The 22397-nt window shown below is 34.2% G+C and overlaps 2 protein-coding genes across 2 annotated transcripts; one reads left to right on the plus strand and one right to left on the minus strand.

The window, feature by feature from the left end:
* The first annotated feature begins 1490 nt into the window (after window positions 1-1490).
* Window positions 1491-5338, plus strand: LOC115970749 (transcription factor bHLH71-like). Its single transcript, XM_031090357.1, has 3 exons — window positions 1491-2217; window positions 3136-3561; window positions 4977-5338. Exons 1-3 carry the CDS (start codon window positions 1822-1824, stop codon window positions 5073-5075), a joined length of 921 nt encoding a protein of 306 aa, XP_030946217.1. The 5' UTR covers window positions 1491-1821; the 3' UTR covers window positions 5076-5338.
* Window positions 5339-20264: 14926 nt separating this feature from the next.
* Window positions 20265-21316, minus strand: LOC115970063. The gene is made up of 2 exons (XM_031089730.1): window positions 21130-21316; window positions 20265-20899 (listed from the first exon to the last, which is right to left on the minus strand). The coding sequence occupies exon 2, from the start codon at window positions 20798-20800 to the stop codon at window positions 20384-20386; it is 417 nt and encodes a 138-aa protein (XP_030945590.1). The 5' UTR covers window positions 20801-20899; window positions 21130-21316; the 3' UTR covers window positions 20265-20383.
* Between the last annotated feature and the right edge of the window lie 1081 nt (window positions 21317-22397).

Raw genomic sequence — 22397 nt, forward strand, 5'->3', positions numbered from 1 at the left:
AGAAACAATTTGAGGAAAAGAAAATGATCAATATAGGCATATAATATATACTTTTTTCAATAGACATGATTCGTTGTGATTAGTGCATAAAATAAATGAAGTCAGTGGTAAATCTAGGTGAAATGATTTTTCAATTGCAATAGGTTATGTTGTTAAAAAAGTTGTCCCTTGATAACTTAAGAAGGAAAAAGCAAAAAAAAAAAAAACCCTTAAAATCAACTAAAGCCAAAACAAAAATTAGGTTGGAAATGGAGTATGAGATTTGCAGATGGGTTTAATTTATGCAAAAATGTGCTTTTTCTAGAGGCGAAACTGATGGTCACATGGATTACCCTCAGAGTCTGACAGTTTGGACCGTGGTCCAAGGTCGACAACCCTTCTTTTATGTCCTCGTCATCAGATTAGGCAACAGTTCACCATGTATGTAACCTCACTCTCATGATGTATATGCTCTCTCGCTCGCTCTCTCTCTCATATGATATATATAAGAGCCCTGTGATTATTACATATAATGTAAAACAAAAAGACAAGCCTAAAAACAAAATGGTAGGCCTAGTGCTTGCTCGATCAGAGATGCATCATAATAAGTTGTAGACTTTTGAGTGTGTAATTGCGACTGTCATTTAATATAATAAAAAAAAAAATGCACACATGAATACTGTAGCTTAAGCTTGCTTAAAGGGTAGCGTACCCTTTTGGATTAAGGTTACCTAGTAATTGTTGTTTTGCTTGTAATTCTCCTAATGATATAGCAATTCCAATCATAATAATGGGCAGGGATAATACTACCCAATTAGTGATTACCCTAGCGCTTACGGTGCTTTCCGATTATGGTAGAAAGGGACTACGTCCTTGCCTACAATGACTAGTTGATAAGCAAGCTTTGCTTGTACATAACGCATTCAGCCATTCCAATTGCTATATTAAGCAGTCTTTATATTTCTCGGTGCTTCAACGCTTTAGATAACCCATTTTCAGCTAGTGTTGACAATGAAGGGCTTTGATGATCTTGATCACGGAATTGCTAAACACTTAGTTAAATTTTGTTATTATATATGCCTTCTAAACCATATTATAATAGAGGAATGATTATTACACACTGTTGCATATATTCCGTGCACGCCTCCTTTCAAATCATGTTTTCAAAATATTATTTCAAAGGAATACAGATAATGGTGTATACGGTAACAAAATTTAACCAATGTTATATGGCCTAGATTCTGATTAAAAACATTATTTATGCTCCCAACATTAAAAAAATCTAGATAAACCGGGTGTACAATGTGTAGTGGAGCACGTATATTACAGTTACTGTCTAAATTGTATAAATGAGAATAATCTAGGGTGCGTGAACCAGTCATTTCCTGCAAACCCCAACACAGATTTGAATGTGAGCGGTAGCTTTTGCACAGCTTGTTATGTTGTTTGTATGCATATTTCTATATAGATTTGGGCCCCCCACACCTCTTCTTCATAGCAGAAACTGTGCCATCCTTGACAGCATCTATTGAAATCGGGAAGGAAACCAAAAAAAGGATGAGAGAGGAACCTCTTTCTTTTTTCTTCACTTTTTGAGAAGCAGAAAAGCACAACTCCTCTTCTCTCTTCCCTCTCACGAGTCACGTGCATCATATCCTTCTCTATACAGTACTCCTATCATTTTAGACTCTCTCTCTCTCTCTCTCTCTCTCTCTCTCTCTCAGAAGTTCAAGAATATGGTCCTGCAATAAAATGATTGTTGTGTTTGAATTGGAACAAGTTGACAGTGTTGGAGCTAGTTGAAGAAAAAAGATTCGGTTAACACAAAATAGTTGGTCAAAAATGGCTTTAGAAGCTCTTTCTTCCAGTGAGCTTTTCAACTTCATAATCTATGACACTATCTCAGCAACCCCATATGACAACCATGAGAATAGTTTCTTATTAGAGAATGGAATGACTACACCCCAAGATCACCAAGGTAGTCCTTTGAAGAACTCTTCATCGATGACCCGAAAACGACACCCTGGAAGTGGAAGCTCAGAATCTGTGGAGATGAAGCAGAATTTGGGGGTGCAAGGGAGAAAGAAGAGGAGAAGAAAGCCAAGGGCATGTAAGAACAAAGAAGAAGCTGAGACACAAAGGATGACACACATTGCTGTTGAGAGAAACCGCCGCAAACAGATGAATGAGCACCTCGCTGTCCTACGCTCCCTCATGCCTGAATCCTATGTCCAAAGGGTGTGTTTTCTTTCTACTCATATCTCTCTGAGTCACTTTCGTTGTGTAATTTCTGTTTAAGCTTTATGGGAAAATTTGGCTAACTGTCTATAATACATATGGTTCAAGTATTCCATGCGATTACACTTTGCTACACTAATCGACACATCATTGTCTAAGAAAAATCTATATAGCAAAAAAAATTTCATGGCTAGGAAGAAATTTTGAAACTTTTGGTAAAGTTTCTGAAAAGTCGGACTGAATGAGTTTAAAGTTAGAAATTGTTCATCTGGAAAAGTTCAGCGTAAAGTTGGGTAATACAACAAGGTTCAGAAACCAGTCAAGTAAAAGTTGAGCAGAAGTTTGTCATTTTTTATTCCACTATTACTTCATTTGTCCTTCTTTAGATTTTTCCTTTAGTTTGTTTCTCTCGTGAAAAAGGAAGTATTAGGTGAGCGGTCTAGCTCAATCTGAAAAAGAAATATGGATGAACTGCTAATATATATATTCTTGGATAACATATATTCTAAAGAATAACGTGAGGGTTAGATTTTTCCTAATAAGGTCTAATATACAAAGACGTTGTTAGTTTCTCAATTTTCGTCATCATCATTATATAACTTTATACATCTCCTACTATACTTGGATTGGATGTAAGAATAAAAATGATTACACTTGGATTGGATGTAAGAATAAAAATGATTACACCACTTAATGTTAAAAATTTATTTGTATAATGTTTAATATACAAAGATATTGTGGTTAGTTCTTACTTAGTTTCTCAATTTTCTTCATCATCATCATTATATAAACTTGGTAAATCATATATATTCCGTCAATCTTCAATATGTTCCATCTCATATTATACTTTGGATTTGTTGGATGTAAGACTAAAAACGAATACACCCTTTAATGTTAAAAATTTATTTGTGTACGTAGGGTGACCAGGCCTCTATAGTAGGTGGTGCTATAGAATTTGTGAAGGAACTTGAGCACCTCTTGCAGACCCTTGAAGCTCAAAAACTCCAAATTCTACAACCTGCAGGAGTAGGAGGACTAAATGTAAATGAAGACACCACAGGCACAGCCTCAAAGTTTATGCCACCCCCATTTGCACAATTTTTTGCGTATCCACAGTACACCTGGTCACAGATCCCTAACAAGTATACATCTAAGACTAAGGCTGCTATTGCTGATATCGAGGTCACTTTGATCGAAACCCATGCAAACCTTCGAATTCTGTGGCGAAAAAGCCCTAGACAGCTCTCAAAGCTGGTTGCTGGATTTCAGACTCTTCACCTCACCATCCTTCACCTCAATGTGACCACTATGGACCCACTGGTCCTCTACTCAATCAGTGCCAAGGTAATTAATTATATAGTAGAAAAATGTTTCTTTATCCTTTCTTTCTTTCTTTTTTAAAAAAAATTTATTTTATAATCAACAGTATATTTTTAACATCTCTCGTATGGAACAAGAATCTAGAGCCATATTTAGTACTGGAGGGAGGAATTGAATTGTACCCCCTGATCAGTATGCATAGTAACTTTAGGGTCCATGTCCTTTTTAACACAGTGCTCAACCTTAATAAAGTTAATTAAATAAACCTGAATGTTAGGAATATCAATTTTGTTTTATAGGTTTTACAAATTGATAAATATCAATTTCCTAAAACTGATAAAAAAATTTCTTATATGTTTTTGATGTGATATTAATTACATTTATTATCTCTTTGTAACTTTTAATGATAAATTGATAGTAAATTTAACTTTTTTCAAGAATTAAAAATGGATTTCGATTACTGATTTGCATGCTCTCTTTAAATAATTATTTATCAATAATTTTGTTTAAATCAAATTGCTGCAACGTTAAAGGCTTAAGCCAAAATTTGAGGAAATCAATCAATCATCTGTCTTTACATGAAGATATTTTCTTAGAAATCTATTGAATAAAATTGGATTGAAGATGCCTTTGAAAAGAATTAAATCAAGCTAAATTTCTTAAACATCTATTAATATCAGTCATTATTTGTATATTATTTATTTATATATGTGGAATATTATGTGATCAACTGGTCACTTGGACACTTATTGTCTTATAACCTGCCTTCCCCTCAACTGAAATATTCCCTCTACCCCTCAGTTCATATTGAAGAGTTTTGAAACAAAGTCTGCACACACACTATCCTGGTCCCTTAAGTACCAAAAGGTCATTGGCTTGGGCAATCCGTATAGTAGAGGTACTTTGCCCGATAAATTTCATACAAAACCCAAAGGACTCTATATATATACAAGTTGCGTTTGAGATTAGAGTTTAAAGTCAGCTTATTTTACTATTTAGCTTATTTTTACTACTATTCATGGGTTCCTCTTCACTTTTTGGTACTATTCATGAATCCTACTGTATTATTTCAATTAACTTTTACCTTTATCTACAATACTTTGAACAAAGAATTATCAATTTTAACTAAATAAGCTGTTTCTAAACGAACCCATAGTAGAGGTCCTTTGGCCAATAAAACTCATAGGGGGATATTTTTTCAAGTTTAATGAGAAATCATTATTACGTACATTTTAAGAAGAATATCTGTGGTGACATTTTAGCATTATTATTATTATTTTTTATAAGTCGCTGTCTTCAATTATTATCACAAGGGGAGCATGGGCATAGAGATAGATGTCCTTTCTAAGATTGTAATGTTTTTCTGTCTTTGGAATTAGTAGCTGTCTGCTCATAATATTTGGAAAATGAGTGAGTTTTGGGCTAAAATTTAAATGCAGGTTGAAGAAGCATGCCAACTCACTTCAGTAGATGACATAGCAGCAGCAGTACACCACATGCTCAGAATAATTGAGGAGGAAGCTACCTTATGTAATTGAACAAACCCAATATACACCTTGGATTTGTGATGGAATCACCAAAGTGCCACCTTTTTTTGTTTTCCCCAGTAAAGTTTTAACTTGTTCTTGCTGTGTGTAGCTACTCACACATAGGTGTGTGTAGGTGTGTTTTTGTTTGCACTCAGGAAATAGGGTTTATTGCGCTTATTGGGGTTCACCCCAAGCTGCCAAGGAGTTGGTTTTGTGTATGACCTGTTCGGAAATGTGCTAATGCGATACTGTGCAAATTTGCTTTGATCTCAGACCCAAGAAAAGCAGAAGTAGATATATTGTTAATTTTGGTGTTTGAAACACTGAACTAGCTTTCAGGACTACACAGAGCACAGGCCATTGGACTGGGGAAAATTTTACCTAGGCACTCTAGGCCTGTGCCTGTTTCATGTATAGTGTCTTATCTTTTTCCTTAATTATCAGCTCATCTCAAACTTAAAAGAAAGCAGTGTTGCTTTGGAAATCATACAACATGAATACCTCTTGTAAACCTGAATATATCTATACCACAAATGACTAGATAAAAGGGTGTGTTGAAAAGTATAAGGGTCTAGTTAATATATCCCCTCATTAAATTTTCACTTTTCAATAAAAAAATTTCTAAAATAGTTTACTAATATATGCTTTAAGGGTTACATAATTTTTTTTGAAAAATGCCTTAAGGGTTCCATAAAATTAAAAAAAAAAAAAAAAAAAAAAAGCCCTGAGGATTCCATCAAAAAAAAAAAAAAAAAAAAACATATATCCGAAGGGCATATATTAGTAAAACCTAAAATATAATTGACCAGTTTAGATGAAGGGGGAAGTAAAGTAGAGTTGACCGACATTCATAAGGTGATAAATGGACAGATTGTGGGGGTTTTAAATCAAGTTATAAATGGATAAGATTTAAAATTATCCATTTAAATAAAAAGTTAAAATTTATTAAATATCCAATTCTTTTATTTGACCGAGACTTGATCCGTTTGGTTACTCAATTATTACATTCTCATAAATCCTTATAAAAAAAACACTGTAAACCTTTAAAATGACCAAGATATTATTGAAATCTATAAAATAACCAAAATACTCTGACCACCAAAATGAAAAAGTACTCATAAAATGTCCAAAATATCTCTGGGCCATCCAAAATAACCAAACAAACCTCTAAAATAGCTAAAATACTCATGAAACTTTCAAAATGACCAAAATATTCATAAAACCTCCAAATATACCTAAATACCCCCAAAAATCCAAAATGATCAAATTGACAAAATGTCCAAAATGACAAAATAAAGTGTGCATTGTGAGGTGTTGTGACCAAAATGAATTTCAATAATTTTGGCATTCATTGTAGTAGGGATCACATTTTGGTCGTTTTGGACATTTCAAGAGTATTTTGGTCATTTTATTTTTGTAGGTTTGGAGAAGGGTGTTTTAATTGCAATGCTAGTATAACAAGACTTAGTGTATTACTCCTAAATTTCTTTTGCAAGTATGCTCAACAGACGCATGACCTACTTGATAGGTATAAATGATGGAAGAAATTGATATGAGAGATGTTCAATTGTCCTGTGTCCTTTATGTTCAAGTGAGAGATGAGAAATATTGGGTCAGACCAAACCCTAAAATGATTATGCCCAATCCAACCAATTTTCAAATAATTATTTTGAAAATAAAATCAATTATTTATAAATTGTTTAACAAAAAATTCAAGGAATAGGGGCCACTTGATGCACTTTTTATTTAATTTTCAATCATTTTTAATTAAATCCGATTGTATTTAATTAACTCTTAATTTATACATTATTAAAAATAAATAAATATATCCCATAATTGGATTATTTAGGCAAAAATACCATCCCACTCGTTAGTGGTATACTTTACCGCCAGCCTTAAAGCACTCATATTAGTGGGTATATAATAGAAAATGTGTAAAATTTACAAATTTTTGCCTAAAACTAACCCACATAAGTCAATGTATAATTGTGTAAATTTACAAAATTTATTATAGTTACCATGTAAATTTATGTTGAAACTATTCATTTTGCATTTAATTTTTTAATATTTCTTTACTTATCCTGAGAATAAAGGAAGAGAGTGACTAATGATTGTTGTGTGTGAAAAAAGAGAAATAATTAAAAAAAATTGATATTTTAATGAAATATGGTGTAAAATACTCTTCATTCTATTGTGCCTAGCGAAGGAACTGCCTAAACATACTTTTTTGGATCCAAACTTCTTTGTTCTTTCTAAGTCTTCTTCTTGCATAGAAGAACACAACTATTGCAAAAGCTAGGATATATAATTTGATATGGGGTGTTTTGAAAAATGAGTATATAAAATAGAAAAAAGTAAGTTGTTATGCTAAAATAGATAGAAATTTTGACACAAGCTGATAAAAATGCTCTTACATTCCATCATATGTGATTGTTAGAGTGGTTTTCATTTTGGATCATTTAAAAATATATTTTTTTAACAATTGTCACACGTAGTACACTCGCCACCTTTCAAGATTCTTTTATCAAGCAGTGTGATGCTTTAGTCAGTCTCACATTGACAAGTTGAGTCTATTGGTGGCATGAGTGAGGGAGATGATCAGAGTATATTCGCCAGTCATTGTTGATTTGAGTTCTTTCTTGACTTAAGTAAATAAAAAGCAAAGCATTTTACACTTTGTAATTTGTTACATAGCTTAAGCAAATGACAAATAATACATGTTTTCATTTTTTTTTTCATGTAAATAAGTGCAGATTAATCTAAATCCAACCTGACCGATAACTCGATTGACTTAAACCAACCCATTTGACACTTTTACCAGTCAAATCCAAGCAAGTATGTTTCTAATCTTTAACTCAGATTGTATCTTTCTCTGTGTTTTTTGTTTTTTGTTTTTTTTTTGTTTTTACACAGGTTAAAGTATGTCAAAATCCAAATACCTAAAAAAGCGTCAACTATTCCTGAAGAAGGCATGATCAATGCACAACTACCAATACAGACTATACAATGAGCTAGTTACAACTTCGCTCGAATCATTAGTCTTGCCTTTGACCAATGTCTTGTGACTTGTCGTGGTTAATGTAGTAGTAGTGGAGATGAATCGTTGCACAAAAAGTGATCTGAGACTTCGTTTCTAATTGGCGATGTCCTTGAGGCAAAACTTCAATTGATCAAATCCTAAGATTATATTCTTTATTTTAAACACAGCATCTACATTTCTTCCGACCCTCTCAATAGCACAATGAAAAGAATTTATAGTAATATATAAATCATGAAATAATCGTACATTTTCAAATGACACAATTATCTTAATGACATTATATAATTCATATTGAACTAGTCATGCATCTAGCTAATATATAATCCAACAAATTTTTTTGTGAATTAGTGATTTGGCACAATGCAGTTGGGCTTTGAGTTTGAGGTGGACAATCTTGGCTGTATTAAGTGGCCGATAAAGGCTGTAGGTAAAGTGGCTGATCTTTACTGTTAGAGTCGTGTGTTGAATACAAATCTTCTGTACTATATTTTGTGTTTCATTTTATGTTCTACCAATTACAACTTGTTATATATTTATTTTTTTTCCATTTTAAACTTTGACTATTTTATAAGGAAAATTAAACAAACATATAATAAGTTGTAATTGGTGAAATATAAAATGAAACACAAAATGTAGTACAAAGGATTTGTATTTATGGTTGTTTGCCTTTTTTTTGGAATATGGATGGCTTACAGTTGGCCTTTCCTTCAGATCATGCTAATGAAATCCCAACCGTCCAATTAATTTTCAATGAATAAAAAATGGAGTAGATAAATAATTTAGAAAGATGAAAGGAAACTAGAGAAAACTTTTAGTCATTTTCTCATTCAACTTATAAAGCATCAAATATTGGGATGATGTTAAAGCTTTGAACAAGACAGACTGTTTAATTTGTTTATGTGAGATTAGTTGTTATAGGAAAAACGGTACCGTTTTGATTAAATGAACCACCCGGATCACACATGCCTCTCATCATACCGGTTCAGTAATAACCACCTCCACGCGTCTCTCTCTCTCTAATAGAGCATGCTTGTAACTTAATTTGTACTCTCTGATTTTCTTTTTCCTTTTGGCAAGTAATAAAGATTAGCAACTCAAGACCTAGGCCACAATGTTTTTAATGATTTCACCTAAGGGTGTTCACCAAACCGTATAAATTGCACAAACCGCATAAATCGCATCAAAACCACTCGCAAAATGACATAACCACATTACACCGTTAGTACACCGCACCGCATGGTGCAGTGCGGTTTGCGGTTTTATAATAAAAAAATCGCACAAATTGCACCGCACCGCAGTTTCTCTATATATTAATATCTTTATTTATTTTTAATATTAAATATATTATTAATAGTTTAATAACCCTAGTTTTCAAAAAAAAAAAAAAAAGTTTAATAACCCTAGCAAGTGTTAACTAGAAAAGCCAACCAAAAATAAAGAAAAACTAGCTCAATAATTTAAAACTTGGCCCAAAAAAAGGGAAAAATTAGTTTTGGGCTGAGTAGGAAAAGCTCAAAATTTGAAAAATATACCGATTTCAAACTGCATGTTATACATAGTAATTAGTATCGCACATGTGATCGCAAAAATAAGGTGTGGTGCAGTTATGATTTTAGTTACACTACACCGCAAAGTGTGGTGCTAAAAATGGTCCAAAACCACACCGCACTGTTCCGCGAACACCCCTAAATTTTCACCTTTTATAAAAAAAGCCCATCTCGTTATAAAATGGCCCAAAGTTGAAGTGTATTGGTCTTAGTGATATTATAAATTTTTGTATCACTAATCTAAAAAAAAAATTCATACATTCATTTATAAGGTGGTTAAATCCCACCAATTATATTTATTGCCACATTAATTTGTGTGTTTTATATAGTAAAATTTGTAATACTTTTAACATTTTCTAAAATTGCACGATAATAAGTGTTTTATTTATATGTGTGTGTGTGTATATATATAAGCTTGTGTACTATTTTTCTCACCTCTAAAAAAGTTTTTTAAGTATATACCAACAAAAAAGCTACCCAATTGATAAACCATAAAATTTTTGAGGGATTTTTTTTTTTACTTTAATTTTCGTAAGCCAATATTTTATAGAATAAATTGTCAACATTATCCACCTAACCTTTCACGTGGCCGCACACCAAACAATCCCTATCTCTTTCTTAACACCAAAATCCGCCTTATATAAAATGAAGAAAACCTCCTTTCTAAACAAATAATAAATTTTAATTTTTTTTTTAATTTTTATTCTTAAATGATGATATTTGATTCTTTATATGAAATTAACTTTAGTTTGGTTAGTATTAGTTCACAAAATTAATTTTTTAATTCATCAAATTAACTTTAGTTTTGTTAGTATTACATACATTTATTTAATTGATATTTAAATAAAGATTCCATTTAAAATTTTCATCTTTAAGCCCTTATAACTATATCGAGCCAGCCCTAGGAATAAAGCTTACCATTTTATTTAGAGAGTCCTCCATTTTAATATATTTGAATAGAGTAATTGGACTAGGAATTTTTTATTTTTTTTATAAGTAACTTCTAGAATTAAATTTAGCTAAAATTTTAGCTATTCCCATTCAAATGATCTTACTAGTTAAAAAGCTTTCGGGTCAATAGTATTTATACTTAATTTTTAAACGGTAAAGAATTTGGGTTTATATCCTTCTCTCACATGCATTTACTTAATGTTCCATCCTTGTCCTTATCGTGCATGCATTGGGCTATCAGACTAAATCTTAACTTTTAGGCATCATCTAGTTATAATTTTAGACTTTTTCTGCGAATAAAAATTGTCCCTTTCAAAATGAAAACTAGATGGTCCTAGTTAATTTTTTTTTTTTTTTAGATGAACCAAGTTAGAAATTGTCCCTTTCAAAATGAAAACTAGATGGTCCTAGTTAAAATTGTTTTTAGATGAACCAAGTTAGAAAATTTTTGGCGTCATGTACCAAAATGAACCAATGATTGGTCACTCTAGAATCTTGTACTATTTCCTCTGTATTCTTTTGTCTAGCTAAACAGCTAGATACTACTAGCTGGAGACAGTCATAAAATCAAGTGATGAGCATGCACCATAATCAATCCAACACATACTTAGTGAAATTATTTCACAAATACACTTGTTTTGGATGCGTTCTTTTGATCTCGTGATATGAGTTAGGTGACAGATTTTCACCAAGTTAGGAGTTTAAAGCCTCTAGTTAACCCCCGCTTACCCTTACATGCACTCCCATGGTTGAACACGTATACTAATTATTGGCTATAATATAAAATACCTAATGAAATCAAACCTCGTTCTCTCACATACACATGTATTTCAGCTTCAACTTCTTGGTAAAGAGAGACGGAAGCTTGTCCTTGTTTAGGGGTGCAGTGAGCATTGGAAAAAGTGACATGTTTTGTAGTTTTAAAGGAAAGCTGCGGTGAGGGGGGGTTTTTGTGGGATCGATGCATTTTTCCTTTTGTACTGATTCTCAGCAATAGCATTCAGTTTTGTTTCTATGTATGGGAGACATCGGCATCCTCATTAAGACTCGCGTCCTCTTGCATGCGTAAAACCAAAAAGAGACGTGCATGGATGACCATGATGTGGGAGAGAGAGAGAGAGAGAGAGAGAGAGATGTTTGAAACTAGAACGTACTAGAATAAAGCGTCATATTCTGTATTTGGACTAAGATCAGTTCAGTTGGGCATAAAGCATGTGCTTAGTCATACTCATGAGTCACGACATCTTCATATATGTTGATTTAGCTTCCGTATCTTTGATCAAACCCTATCTTGTAAAGTTGTAATCCATTAGTATTAGGTAGCTTTTGGAAGGCCTATGGGAATTAAGAGAGCACATTGATTGTTGCACAACCTTCTTTTTCTCTCTCTTTTCGTTAGGCTATAGCTTCCGTATCTTTGATCAAACCCTATCTTGTAAAGTTGTAATCCATTGGTATTAGGTAGCTTTTGGAAGGCCTATGGGAATTAAGAGAGTACATTGATTGTTGCACAACCTTCTTTTTCTCTCTCTTTTCGTTTGTTGTTGTTGTTGTTGTCGTTGTTGTTGTTTTTATTTATTTATTATTATTTTTTTTTTATCTTTTCCCAAAAAAATCACATGACACTTGATGTACTAACTACTTGTGGCCCATAAAGATTTTTGGGTTTTTGAATACAGAAACACTGCCTTCTTCTTGTCCTTGTAGTAGTACCTTCAGTTGAGCTAACAATTTTATGGTTAGTGATTATGATTTTCTTTTCTTTGGTGGAGAATAGAGCTCAACGGTTAAAAAGGAGTTTGGAAGTCTTTTCTTCCCTAGTCTACAAAATTTTCTCTCTCTAAAGTAGAGAGAAAACTAAAAAAGAAAACTTTCCCTACTAAAAAAAAGGCAAATTTATAATTTGGCTAATTGTTTGTACACACATTGTTGCACATATCATACACACATTATTTTTTGAATTGAAATTGTGGTTTTAAAACACATTATTAGTTCAAAAACTGAATTGTGTGTAATAGGGCAGTATGTAATAAATATTGTTCTTTAAGATTTTATCCCCCATATATATATATAATATGGGTTTATAAATCAAAAAAAAAAATTTTTTTTTGAGAACCAAAGTATGGTTTTAACTAATTCATTTGATCAAATTCATTTAATTTTGTTTTTTGTTGGTTTTTGTTTTTGTTTTTGTTTCTAGGACTTGCATTGCATAACATTCATGCATTTCATTCTATGATTGTTTTTGTTTCCTCTTTTCAAAATAAAATAAAAAATAAAAAAATAAAAAAATAAAAAAAATAAAAAAAACAAAAAAACAAAAAATGAAGCAAAATGTGTTTTGCATTATATTCTTGGATTTGAAATCAAGGTTAGCCAATTTATTTTTACATAACATGTGTATGTACCTTGTTTAGTTTTGATGAGCTTATTTATTACATTTTACTAGTCTGAGCGTTGTAGTGAATGTTGTGTAGGAAGATGTTTATAGTTTTTGATCACATGATCTTGATCTTGAAGTCACATGCCTTTGATTGTCGAACTTGAACTTTTTGAGAAATGCATAAATAACCATCTCACTATTGTTTACTAGCCAATTATGAACATCTTAGTGCATATCGTAAGATTTTGTGCTCGAGAAAGTGTAGTACATGCACAAAAAGAACATAAGGTGTAGCCTCGGTTTAAATGCTAAAATTGGTGTGTACATTATTGGACTTTAAATAAATCAATCAAATAAAACTGGTGTGTACATTATCCCGGCTATTTTAATAAGTTTTTGATCAAATCAAATTGGTATATACAATATGAGGCAAATTAAGAAACTTACATGATTGCAAGCTTGTTTACTAGGAGATGTGAGAGTTATATGATGTAACTCTTTTGGTGATAGTCTCTTTCAAATTCTATGTAAGGAATTTTGTAGACATTGTGCTTGATTTCTATTTACATATCACCTTACATGTATCTCAAGTTTTTGCTAGTTGCACACACTACACAAGTTACTCTTTGTTAAACTTTGTACATGTTATTGTGTGTGATTTTGGTTTGGCCAACCAAGTTTGAAAATTCCTTAAGTTTTGTTCAAAACATGTTTGATGCTTGAGAATATAAGGTGAATTGATTGAAAATCTTAATTTTGGGAAAATTAGGTTCAAAACAAGTGTTTTTGAAAAGTATTTCATTTCATACTCAATGCTTTGAGGAGTTTCTACATAAAATTTCTTTGTTTTTCAAAAATCTATTTTTTCCAGAATTTTGATCGATTGAACCTGTTTCTCGACTGATCGAAATTGCGATTAAAATTTTGGTCAGCCTCTGTCTATTTCGGTCGGTGCTCGATTGCTGTTGGATCAATCGAAGGCATTTTCGATCGATCAAATCTAAGATTCGATCAATTGAAAATCGCGTGGAGAGTTTTTTAAAATCTTTAGTTTTCACGTGTTCAAACACTTTTTCAAAAACTTTCAAAACTCTTTCTCTCTCATTCAATCGGTCAAGGCTTCCAATCAAGTTTTTTTTGTCGTTTTCCCTCCAATCTTTTGCAAGTTTTTTGTCATCTAAGGCTGGTAAGACCATATTACCCCTCCTCTTTCTTTTATTTTCAGTTTTCATGCATTTTTGTCATGTATTTGGGGATATTTTCGAACCTAAGGGAATTTGGGATTTTTGTCGTTTAAAGCTTTTTCTTTGGAAATTGATCAAAGAGTTTTTGTTGTGGGACACTATAAAACTGATCTTTGTGGTTTAATTTGATCAATTTGATGTTTTTGAGAAAATTTGAATTTCTAGGGCTTGAATCTATCCGAATTGGGGATTTTGTTCAATTAGGTTTAATTTGATGAAATTGGCTTGTTGGATTGATTCATATGATCATTATATTGAGTTCTCTATCTTGTTTAATGATCAATTGGTAAATTTCTTGAAAATTGTACAAGTGGTTTTTCAAATTTTGGGGTTTTTGATATAAACTCTATGCTCAACCAATTTTGTGAATTTAAAGTTAAATTGAACTTATTCTCACTGCATTAGAGCATGCATTATTTGCTTATACTATTCATGCATCATATAGAAGTGTTATTTCTATATTTTTTTGCTAACTTGCAGTTTGCCCTTGGTTTTTTCCTTTATTTCTTTTTGGTTCTTTTATGTGTATCTTGTCCTTTCCTTAGCACTATGTCTAGGAAGACTAGAGCCAATAGGAAAGCCTCCTCTTCTTCTATTCATTCTTTTGAGAGTGAGAGGTTTCTAAGTGAAAAACACCAAGAGATGGATGAGAAGCTTAACCTTAAGAGGAATATTTGGGCTGAGAGAAAGGTTCTGTTAGATGAGCTAGATCCTGAGATTCGGTGTAACTTTGAGCGTAAGGGTTGGTTGCTATTGTTGGATATTTTTCATCCACCTCCGGTTACCCTGATTAGAGAGTTCTACTCGAACCTCTCTATCCATGTCTATGATTCCAACACTTTAGTTAAGAGTTGGATACGAGGTGAAAAGTACACTGTTACTCCTTCAGTAGTGGCTGATGCTCTTGGGGTACCTGTAGTCCAACATCCTATCTACCCTTATGATGAGTTTCCTCCCCTAGACGACATCATGTCCTATATCACTGGATCTTCTATTTAGTGGGGTTCTAATCCTCGAATCACTACTGTTGAGCTCACTGAGATTCACTACCTTTTCTTTAGGATTGCTTGTCATTCTTTGTGGCCTATTTCTCATTTGCACACCATTCCTTTGGAGCATTGTGCGTTTTTGTATGCCCTAGTTACTGATGCTCCTATTAGGTTTTCTCATCTGTTTCTTCGTTCTTTGACTGAGGTTTATAGGAGTAGCTCTGCTTCTCATGCTCTTTTCTTTCCAGTTTTCATTCATCGGATTCTTTTGCATCTTGGTTTAGATGACTTCCCCATGTCTAAGCCTGTACACATTATCGCTCCCATAGGTGTTACATTTCTTAAGCAAAGGGCTGCTCAGTTGAGAGCAAGTTCTAAACGTCCTAGGGTTGAGCCTTCTGGTGTCACACCTCCTCCTTCTTCTTCTACAGGTAATACTACGACTGAGGAGTCTGTTGATCTTGCTGTTGCTGCTGTTCCTCCACCTTTTACCTCGGATGATTCAAATATTCGACGTATGTTGGAGACTATCATGACCGTTCAAGCAACTCATGGTCAGCTTTTGGTGGACATGCTTGATGAGCTTTGTGCTTTACGAGTGGATCTGGAGCATATTAGACGATCGCCTCCGTCACCTCCTTTTGATGATGGATTCTGATTGCCTTTTGGCATTCCGTCACAAAAAGAGGGAGTGCATTTGTAGTGGTTTTTTATTGATAGGGGGAGATTTTTGTTTTTGTGGAGCTATTAGATTGTGTCTAGGTGCTTCATTATGTATTTATATTTTTGGCTCATGATATTTTTTGTTTTTTGATTGGGTTGTCCATGATAGGGGGAGATACATTGATTTGTATATGTTTTTTGTTTCACATTGCTTATTGATTTATATTTATGAGGTTATTCATGATATATGTCTTTATTTTATAGTATGTGAAATCAAGAAGTTATTTTTGTTTTGCTTATATTTTTCACACATGCGTTTATGCGTTTGTTGAGTGTTTTAGGAAATATATAGGTTGATTCAGTTGTGCTGTTGTCTACACTTGCAACTGATAGATAGTAGTTAGGTTGGATTTTTTGTGTTGGGCAATATTTTTGTAATAGGCTGTTTTTTTGTAAACTTTGAGCATTTTGTTTAAGTTTGTGTTTTATCATGGATTGCCAAAGGAGGAGTTTGTTAAGTTCTAAGGAATTAGGAACTATTGTATTAGAACTTTATTTTGTAATGTTAGCAAACCATGATCAAAACGTTTTAGTCTTGTTTAGACTTACTCAAAGTATATGCTTTTTATGTAAAGTTGGAATTGAGTTGCTGCAAGATTTACTGTATAAATCTGCCTGACTCGATTAATCGAGAATTATACTCGATCGATTGAAAGTCGTGCAGGGTTTTTCTACAGAATTTCCAACTTAGCCCAAGCTCGTTTGACGTGTAGGGTTTTATATTTTGCCCTAGGTATAAAAGGGAAAACCCTAGCCATGTTTTAGGTTGCTCCTTATGCTGTGTGTACTTAGGGTTTCCAAGATTCAAGATTATGTCAAAAACTTGGTGATCAATTCAGTTGCTGTTTCAAGAGCTTAAAGATACAAGTGGGAGTGGGAGTGCTTGTACTTGTTGGGAATCCAAGAAAGAAGTAGTCTGTGGACTCGAAGCTGTCACGTGGTTGTGATAGTAAGTTTCCTACTCGAGGTAGCAATAGGATGTTAGTGGTCTAAGTCGCTATGGTGTAAACTTCAATTCTTTTATAGTGGATTCAGTTTTACCTTAAGGATAGCTAGGTGTTGAGGGCCATTTGTAAGAGCCCAAGCAGAAAGAGAGAAAGCCTAATAATAAGGGCAACAAGGAATTGACAAAATAGACAGCAAAAAACCATTAGGCCCAAGCGGCAGGAATAATGGATCACAGGCCCAAGAAATAAACAAATGGGTCTTGAAGAGGCAAGTAGGCTCAAAGAAGCCCGGAAAGAAAGAAGTAGCATCCCATGGGCAGTGTATGAGGTAGAAAAGCGAGAAAGGGCCGCTGCAGGCTCAAGGCAATGCAAACTAAGAGAGTAAGGGGTTTATGGCAGGCCCATGAACCCCAAGGATGAGAATAAGGTTATTGGGTCAGGGAAGTCTAATGAAGTTAGTAAAAAACTCATGTGAGTGTGAAATTAGCAAATGGGCCGAGGAAGCCCAAAGAAAGCAAATGGGTCGTGGATGCCCAAAGGAAAGCCCAAAAGGATATAGGAGCCCATAAGTAAAAGTAAAACAGTGGTCATGACAAGCCACTGAGAGAAGGAATAAATGGCTGGCCCAAAAGAGGCTCAGTAGGATTAAGTTATTACGGCAGGAATAACAGTACAACATTGCAAGAAATAAAGAAAATCAAGAGTGGGCCAAAGAAATGTAAGGTCCATCATCAGACAAAGTCCAACTCTTGAATGGAGCGGGAAAACAAAAAAAAAGCCCACATAAGAAGTCAAAAAACATGGACGGCGAGCCTCCAGATCACGGCAAACGCATGAGCAGCAAACAGATTTTTGGACATATCTGAAAGGAAAGCACGCACAAAACTCAGGTACCACTAGCCTGTACCCAGCCAATATGGGACGTGGTGGGGTCATGGGCCAGAGGTAAGAGGTAAAGGGGGTATGATTTGGTGGTGGGGAGAGGGGAAAAAGACCTATTTTGCGGCTCCTGCCCAAGCCCTTTTGGGAGGTACGTCCTGCTGGGATGATAGACCACCCAAAAGAGGCAAGGTTGAGGGGGGGAACCGTTAGGTGCATGCCTTGAGGGAAAAAGAGAGAAAGCATTTATGCCGTGGCAAGTAAGAGTGCTACGGTGGACTGACGAATGAAACAAACCTGCTTTTGTCTAGTAAGGGTGAGTGGCACACAGACGAACCCTTTGGTGGTCGGCAAGTATGCCCAGACCAGACAAAGGCAGTTAAGGGGCAAAATGGTAAAAAACTGGTTACGACAGACACTATAAAAGGACCATTGCCGTACCCTAAAAAAGGGATTGAAAAACAGAGGGCATTCACGAAGTAAAAAGAAAGCAAAGTAAAAGAAAACAAGAGAAAGAAAAGAAAAAGATAAGAGAGAAAACAGAGGAAAGAAGAAAGGAAATTGAGGAAAAAAGAGAGATAACACAATGGGCATGCACTAGTAGGTCAATTTCCCTCTCTCCCCCTTCAAATCCTGCTCTCTTCCAAAACGTAACAAGGATTCCTTTTGGGCATTAACCATTCAGGTCCGACTCCCTCAAAGCCATTAATCCCCACGGCAGGATCTTTTCCTAGGAGATTATTTGCATTGAGAGGAGGCGTTCTCCCCTCTTTGGTTTTGCTTCTATGGACCAAACTTAAAATTTGACTTTATGCCTATTCTTGATTAGTTCATATTACTTTCTTTCTCCTTTACTTTCTTTGTAAACGACATTATCACAACTGTAATTATGTTTTATAAGTAGGGATTACTTGGCCATTTGTTATTAAATAGTCAGAGTACTCTGTTTTGTTATTATTATTATATCTGCCTACCGTAACTCATCTGAAACAGTTCTGCTTGCCGTAAGCCTACTCCTGGCAGACGAGGCATAGTTTGTGCACAAACTGGCTCAAGTTGAGTTACAGTTGGACCGGTCTCAACTCCCTTACTCAAAAACATTCGGGCCCATTACCACAGGAGGCAGCCCAGCCCAGCCCAACGTACAAAACGCAAAAAAGGCCCCTACACTAGGTTAAATCCTCCCCAGGTTTTTTACCGATTTGGTTTTCCTGGGTTATTATATTGTTGTGTTCTTTATTTTCCGTACTTGTCAATGATATGATTTATATGTGTTAACCTAGATCTGCATAATTTACCTAAGTTAATCACTTGGCTAAATAACTAGGTTACTCTGGTTGTGTTTAAGGGGTCTAAAAACATACACTTCCTATTGACTACCATTCACACATAGCAAGAAAAACACACCTAACATGGAAGGAAATTTATTGAGTAGTCCGGGAGTATATGAGGTGGGCCTCATGGTAGGTGGGACTCACCCCTATGTGAGAAAGGGGGAGTATACTCCCAGAGTACCCAATAATAACCCTCATCAAAAAACAACTATCAACTTTGATTCTAGAATTGTCTGCCCCAAAAAAAAAAAATCGGTTGGCCAGTCCTCCTCCATAAACCCTTATATCCTACTCCCCCACCCCCTTCCCACCCAGCATGCTATCAAAACTAAACCCATATGGAAAAACCTTATATTGGTAACCGATGAAATTGATTTCATTAGTATTTACATGTCCCTCACACTTGAACAATGCGGAGATGGGGTCGTAGGTCTAGAAAAACTTCAACAAATACTACATTCCTAAACTCAAATGCAAATGCCAAGGCCTCTTTCGAGATGAAGGTTAGCGCACCCGAGTCTAATACGCACGGATGCGCCGTGCGGCTGTGGATGCGGCTGGACACGCGTTCGTGACCGAATTTTTTTTTTCTCTTTTTCCGATTCGACCTGATACGGTCCGAACCATTTTGATGTCCTAGTTTAAAGAAAAATTCCTAAACTCATCTCAAACCCTAAATTTTTGTCACTTTATTATCTACTATTACTCTTAAATTGATATATATATATATATATATATTTACCATCATATTAAAAAAATATGCTTAGAAATATATAGAAAATATAAATATATTTAATAATTTATTAATAATCGTATCCTGCCACACCCATACCTTACTTTTTCAAAAATTGTCAAGTCGCTGCACCAGACCCACACCCACACCCACACCTGCACCCGCACCTAAATCCAAATCCGCATCCTATTTGCTAAAAGTTATTTGCTTTTTGTCTCAACTTTTTTGCAAATAATCATTTTTTTTTGTAATAATAAAAAAAACAAAAAAAAAAAAAAACTATATATCTTTTGATAATCACCATGCAAACAAGTTATTGGAAAAGAAAAAACATTTCCCAAACAGATATTTAGTTAGTCAAGCTTTAAATTTAAGCACTTAGCTTTTCAATTAACCTAACTTATGATTATCTAGTTAACAGGTTTATCATTCACAAAATGTATTCAAAATTCAACAATATATAAGAAAAGAGGTACAAGAGAGGCCACACAATTTAAGCTTTAACAAAATGGTTGCCACCCAGTCATCAAATAACTAGGTGACAATATCATGCATGATCTTCCCCAAGCCATGTCTTCTTCTGCTCATTTTTCTTAGCAAGCTCAGAAACCAGTTTGTTTATTGTAACTACAATAGCATCCATTTTTTTCTCCACCTCTGCATTGGGCGGCTCCTTCAAAATGAGTGTAGAAAGATTTGAAACTTCCATTACAAGCTTTGCTACTTCATCTCCAAGATTGGAGTGTCCATCTAGAGCTACTTTCACATCATTCAACAACACAGTCACAACCCCATCCACATTAGACATCTTTTCTTCCAATCGCTGACCACTCCGGTGAGAATCAATCACGATCACAGCTCCAATAACAAGACTGAGTGGCCTAAATCCAGTGGATAATTCGCACTTGACAGCACCAACAACAGTAGTCTTGCTACGCAAAAGGAGATCTTCAGCCTTCCACATCGCCGCATCCTTTCCAACTTTAAATTTGTCCAAATTTTTAATTATACGATGAGATACATCATCCTTTTTTCTTTTTTCTTTTTACAATAACAAGTAAATCTACATAATAAAAACACAATCAAGGGAAGTCAGTCTTATTAATACACATTATTTAACACAATCATATGGTTCCAATGTCGTATTCAACAATTAACAACAAAACTTCTACATTCAACCAAAAAAAAAATCATATTCAATGATCACCATCAAAACTGTCAAGTGCATTTAATATTCAAAACCCACAAAAAAATCCCCATTCTACAATCAACATCACAAATACATAACCTTACCTTTCTTTGAGGGACTGTTGCTTTGGTTTTAAGGCTTGACCACAGTAGAAACGTGCTAATGCCATTGACAATTTCTTGAACAACAGGAGCAAGGCCATAGGTGAGAGTTTTTTTTGAAGATGTAGAGAAATTTAGGGTTTAAGGTTGAGAGAAAACGAAATGAAAGAGTAGAGAATTTCCTTTTTCTTTTTTTGAGCAAAAAAAGAGTCGAGAAATTTAGGGTTTAAGGCTAAGAGATGAAATGAAAGAATAGAGAAATTTAGGGCTTGGGCATGGGCTGGGCACTTATGATTTAGGCCTGGCTTGGGTATGAGATTTTCACATTTTTATTTATTATTATATTGTGCTCATTGCTAGTAACAAATTATCTAAAGAATCCTTTTGAGACTTAAATTAATTTTGGACAAGTAATAGTCAAAAACACATTTGGACTAGTAATAGTTAAAACCATAGTTAATATGATTGGGAAGTCGGTAATATACATTATTTATCAGGAAGAAAAACAATTAAAATCCTAATTTAACTAGGAAAAGGATTTTAATTGAACATATAAAAGCAAATAAATCCTAATTCCACTAGGAATGATAAAACAACATTAAATATTAAAATATTTTCTTCTCCCTTAAATACTCTTTATAGAGAGGTTGATTGATGTTATGTGTTGATTAATAAAAACTTGTTAGAAAGGTTTTCTCTATTATTTTGCCTACTAGCCTAGTGTTCTTGTAGAACTTAGGTTTTGTGGAAGAGTTGTAGTAATTGTGTGTTACAGATTCTACTTCTACACGCCTACGCTGCATCAGGTTATAGTTTTAAGTTACAACCAATTTGTAGCTAAACTTTGTCAACCGACTTAAAAAGCTTCAAGTATTTTTTGGATCTCCATGGATCCTTCTATATACCAAGTCCACAATGTGAAACAAATAATTCTATGAGGAGACTCATCTATCATCCTCCTCCCATATTATCAAGAGCCAGATGCTGACAAAATCATTATGACTGGCATTGTGTATAGGACAATATATTGTTTTAATTTTGTACACTCTAACCCTTGTATTTTTCCTCATTATTAGCCATGAAAAATTAAAATTTGCCACCCTTCAAACTTCAAAGGGCTACAAGAAAATTTAGATGCATCCAGAATGACAAGTTCACTTTGTGTGGCCCAAGCACAGTAACTATGTAAGTCCAATAATTAAGGGCGCGTTCTTTAATTGACGGGCCTTCCATTTGGGCCCCAAAATGCCCAATGTCGAGAAAAACGCCAT

This window comes from Quercus lobata, chromosome 12 (assembly GCF_001633185.2).
Source record: "Quercus lobata isolate SW786 chromosome 12, ValleyOak3.0 Primary Assembly, whole genome shotgun sequence".
In the NCBI taxonomy this organism is placed as follows: Eukaryota; Viridiplantae; Streptophyta; class Magnoliopsida; order Fagales; family Fagaceae; genus Quercus; species Quercus lobata.

What these genes read in the sequence shown, in the direction of transcription:
- LOC115970749 (XM_031090357.1), top strand. Translation starts at nt 1,822, where the DNA reads ATGGCTTTAGAAGCTCTTTCTTCCAGTGAGCTTTTCAACTTCATAATC. An exon ending in CTGAATCCTATGTCCAAAGG is followed by an intron (nt 2,218 to 3,135) that starts GTGTGTTTTCTT and finishes TTGTGTACGTAG; the next exon opens with GGTGACCAGGCCTCTATAGT. An exon ending in TCTACTCAATCAGTGCCAAG is followed by an intron (nt 3,562 to 4,976) that starts GTAATTAATTAT and finishes ATTTAAATGCAG; the next exon opens with GTTGAAGAAGCATGCCAACT.
- LOC115970063 (XM_031089730.1), bottom strand. Translation starts at nt 20,800, where the DNA reads ATGTGGAAGGCTGAAGATCTCCTTTTGCGTAGCAAGACTACTGTTGTT.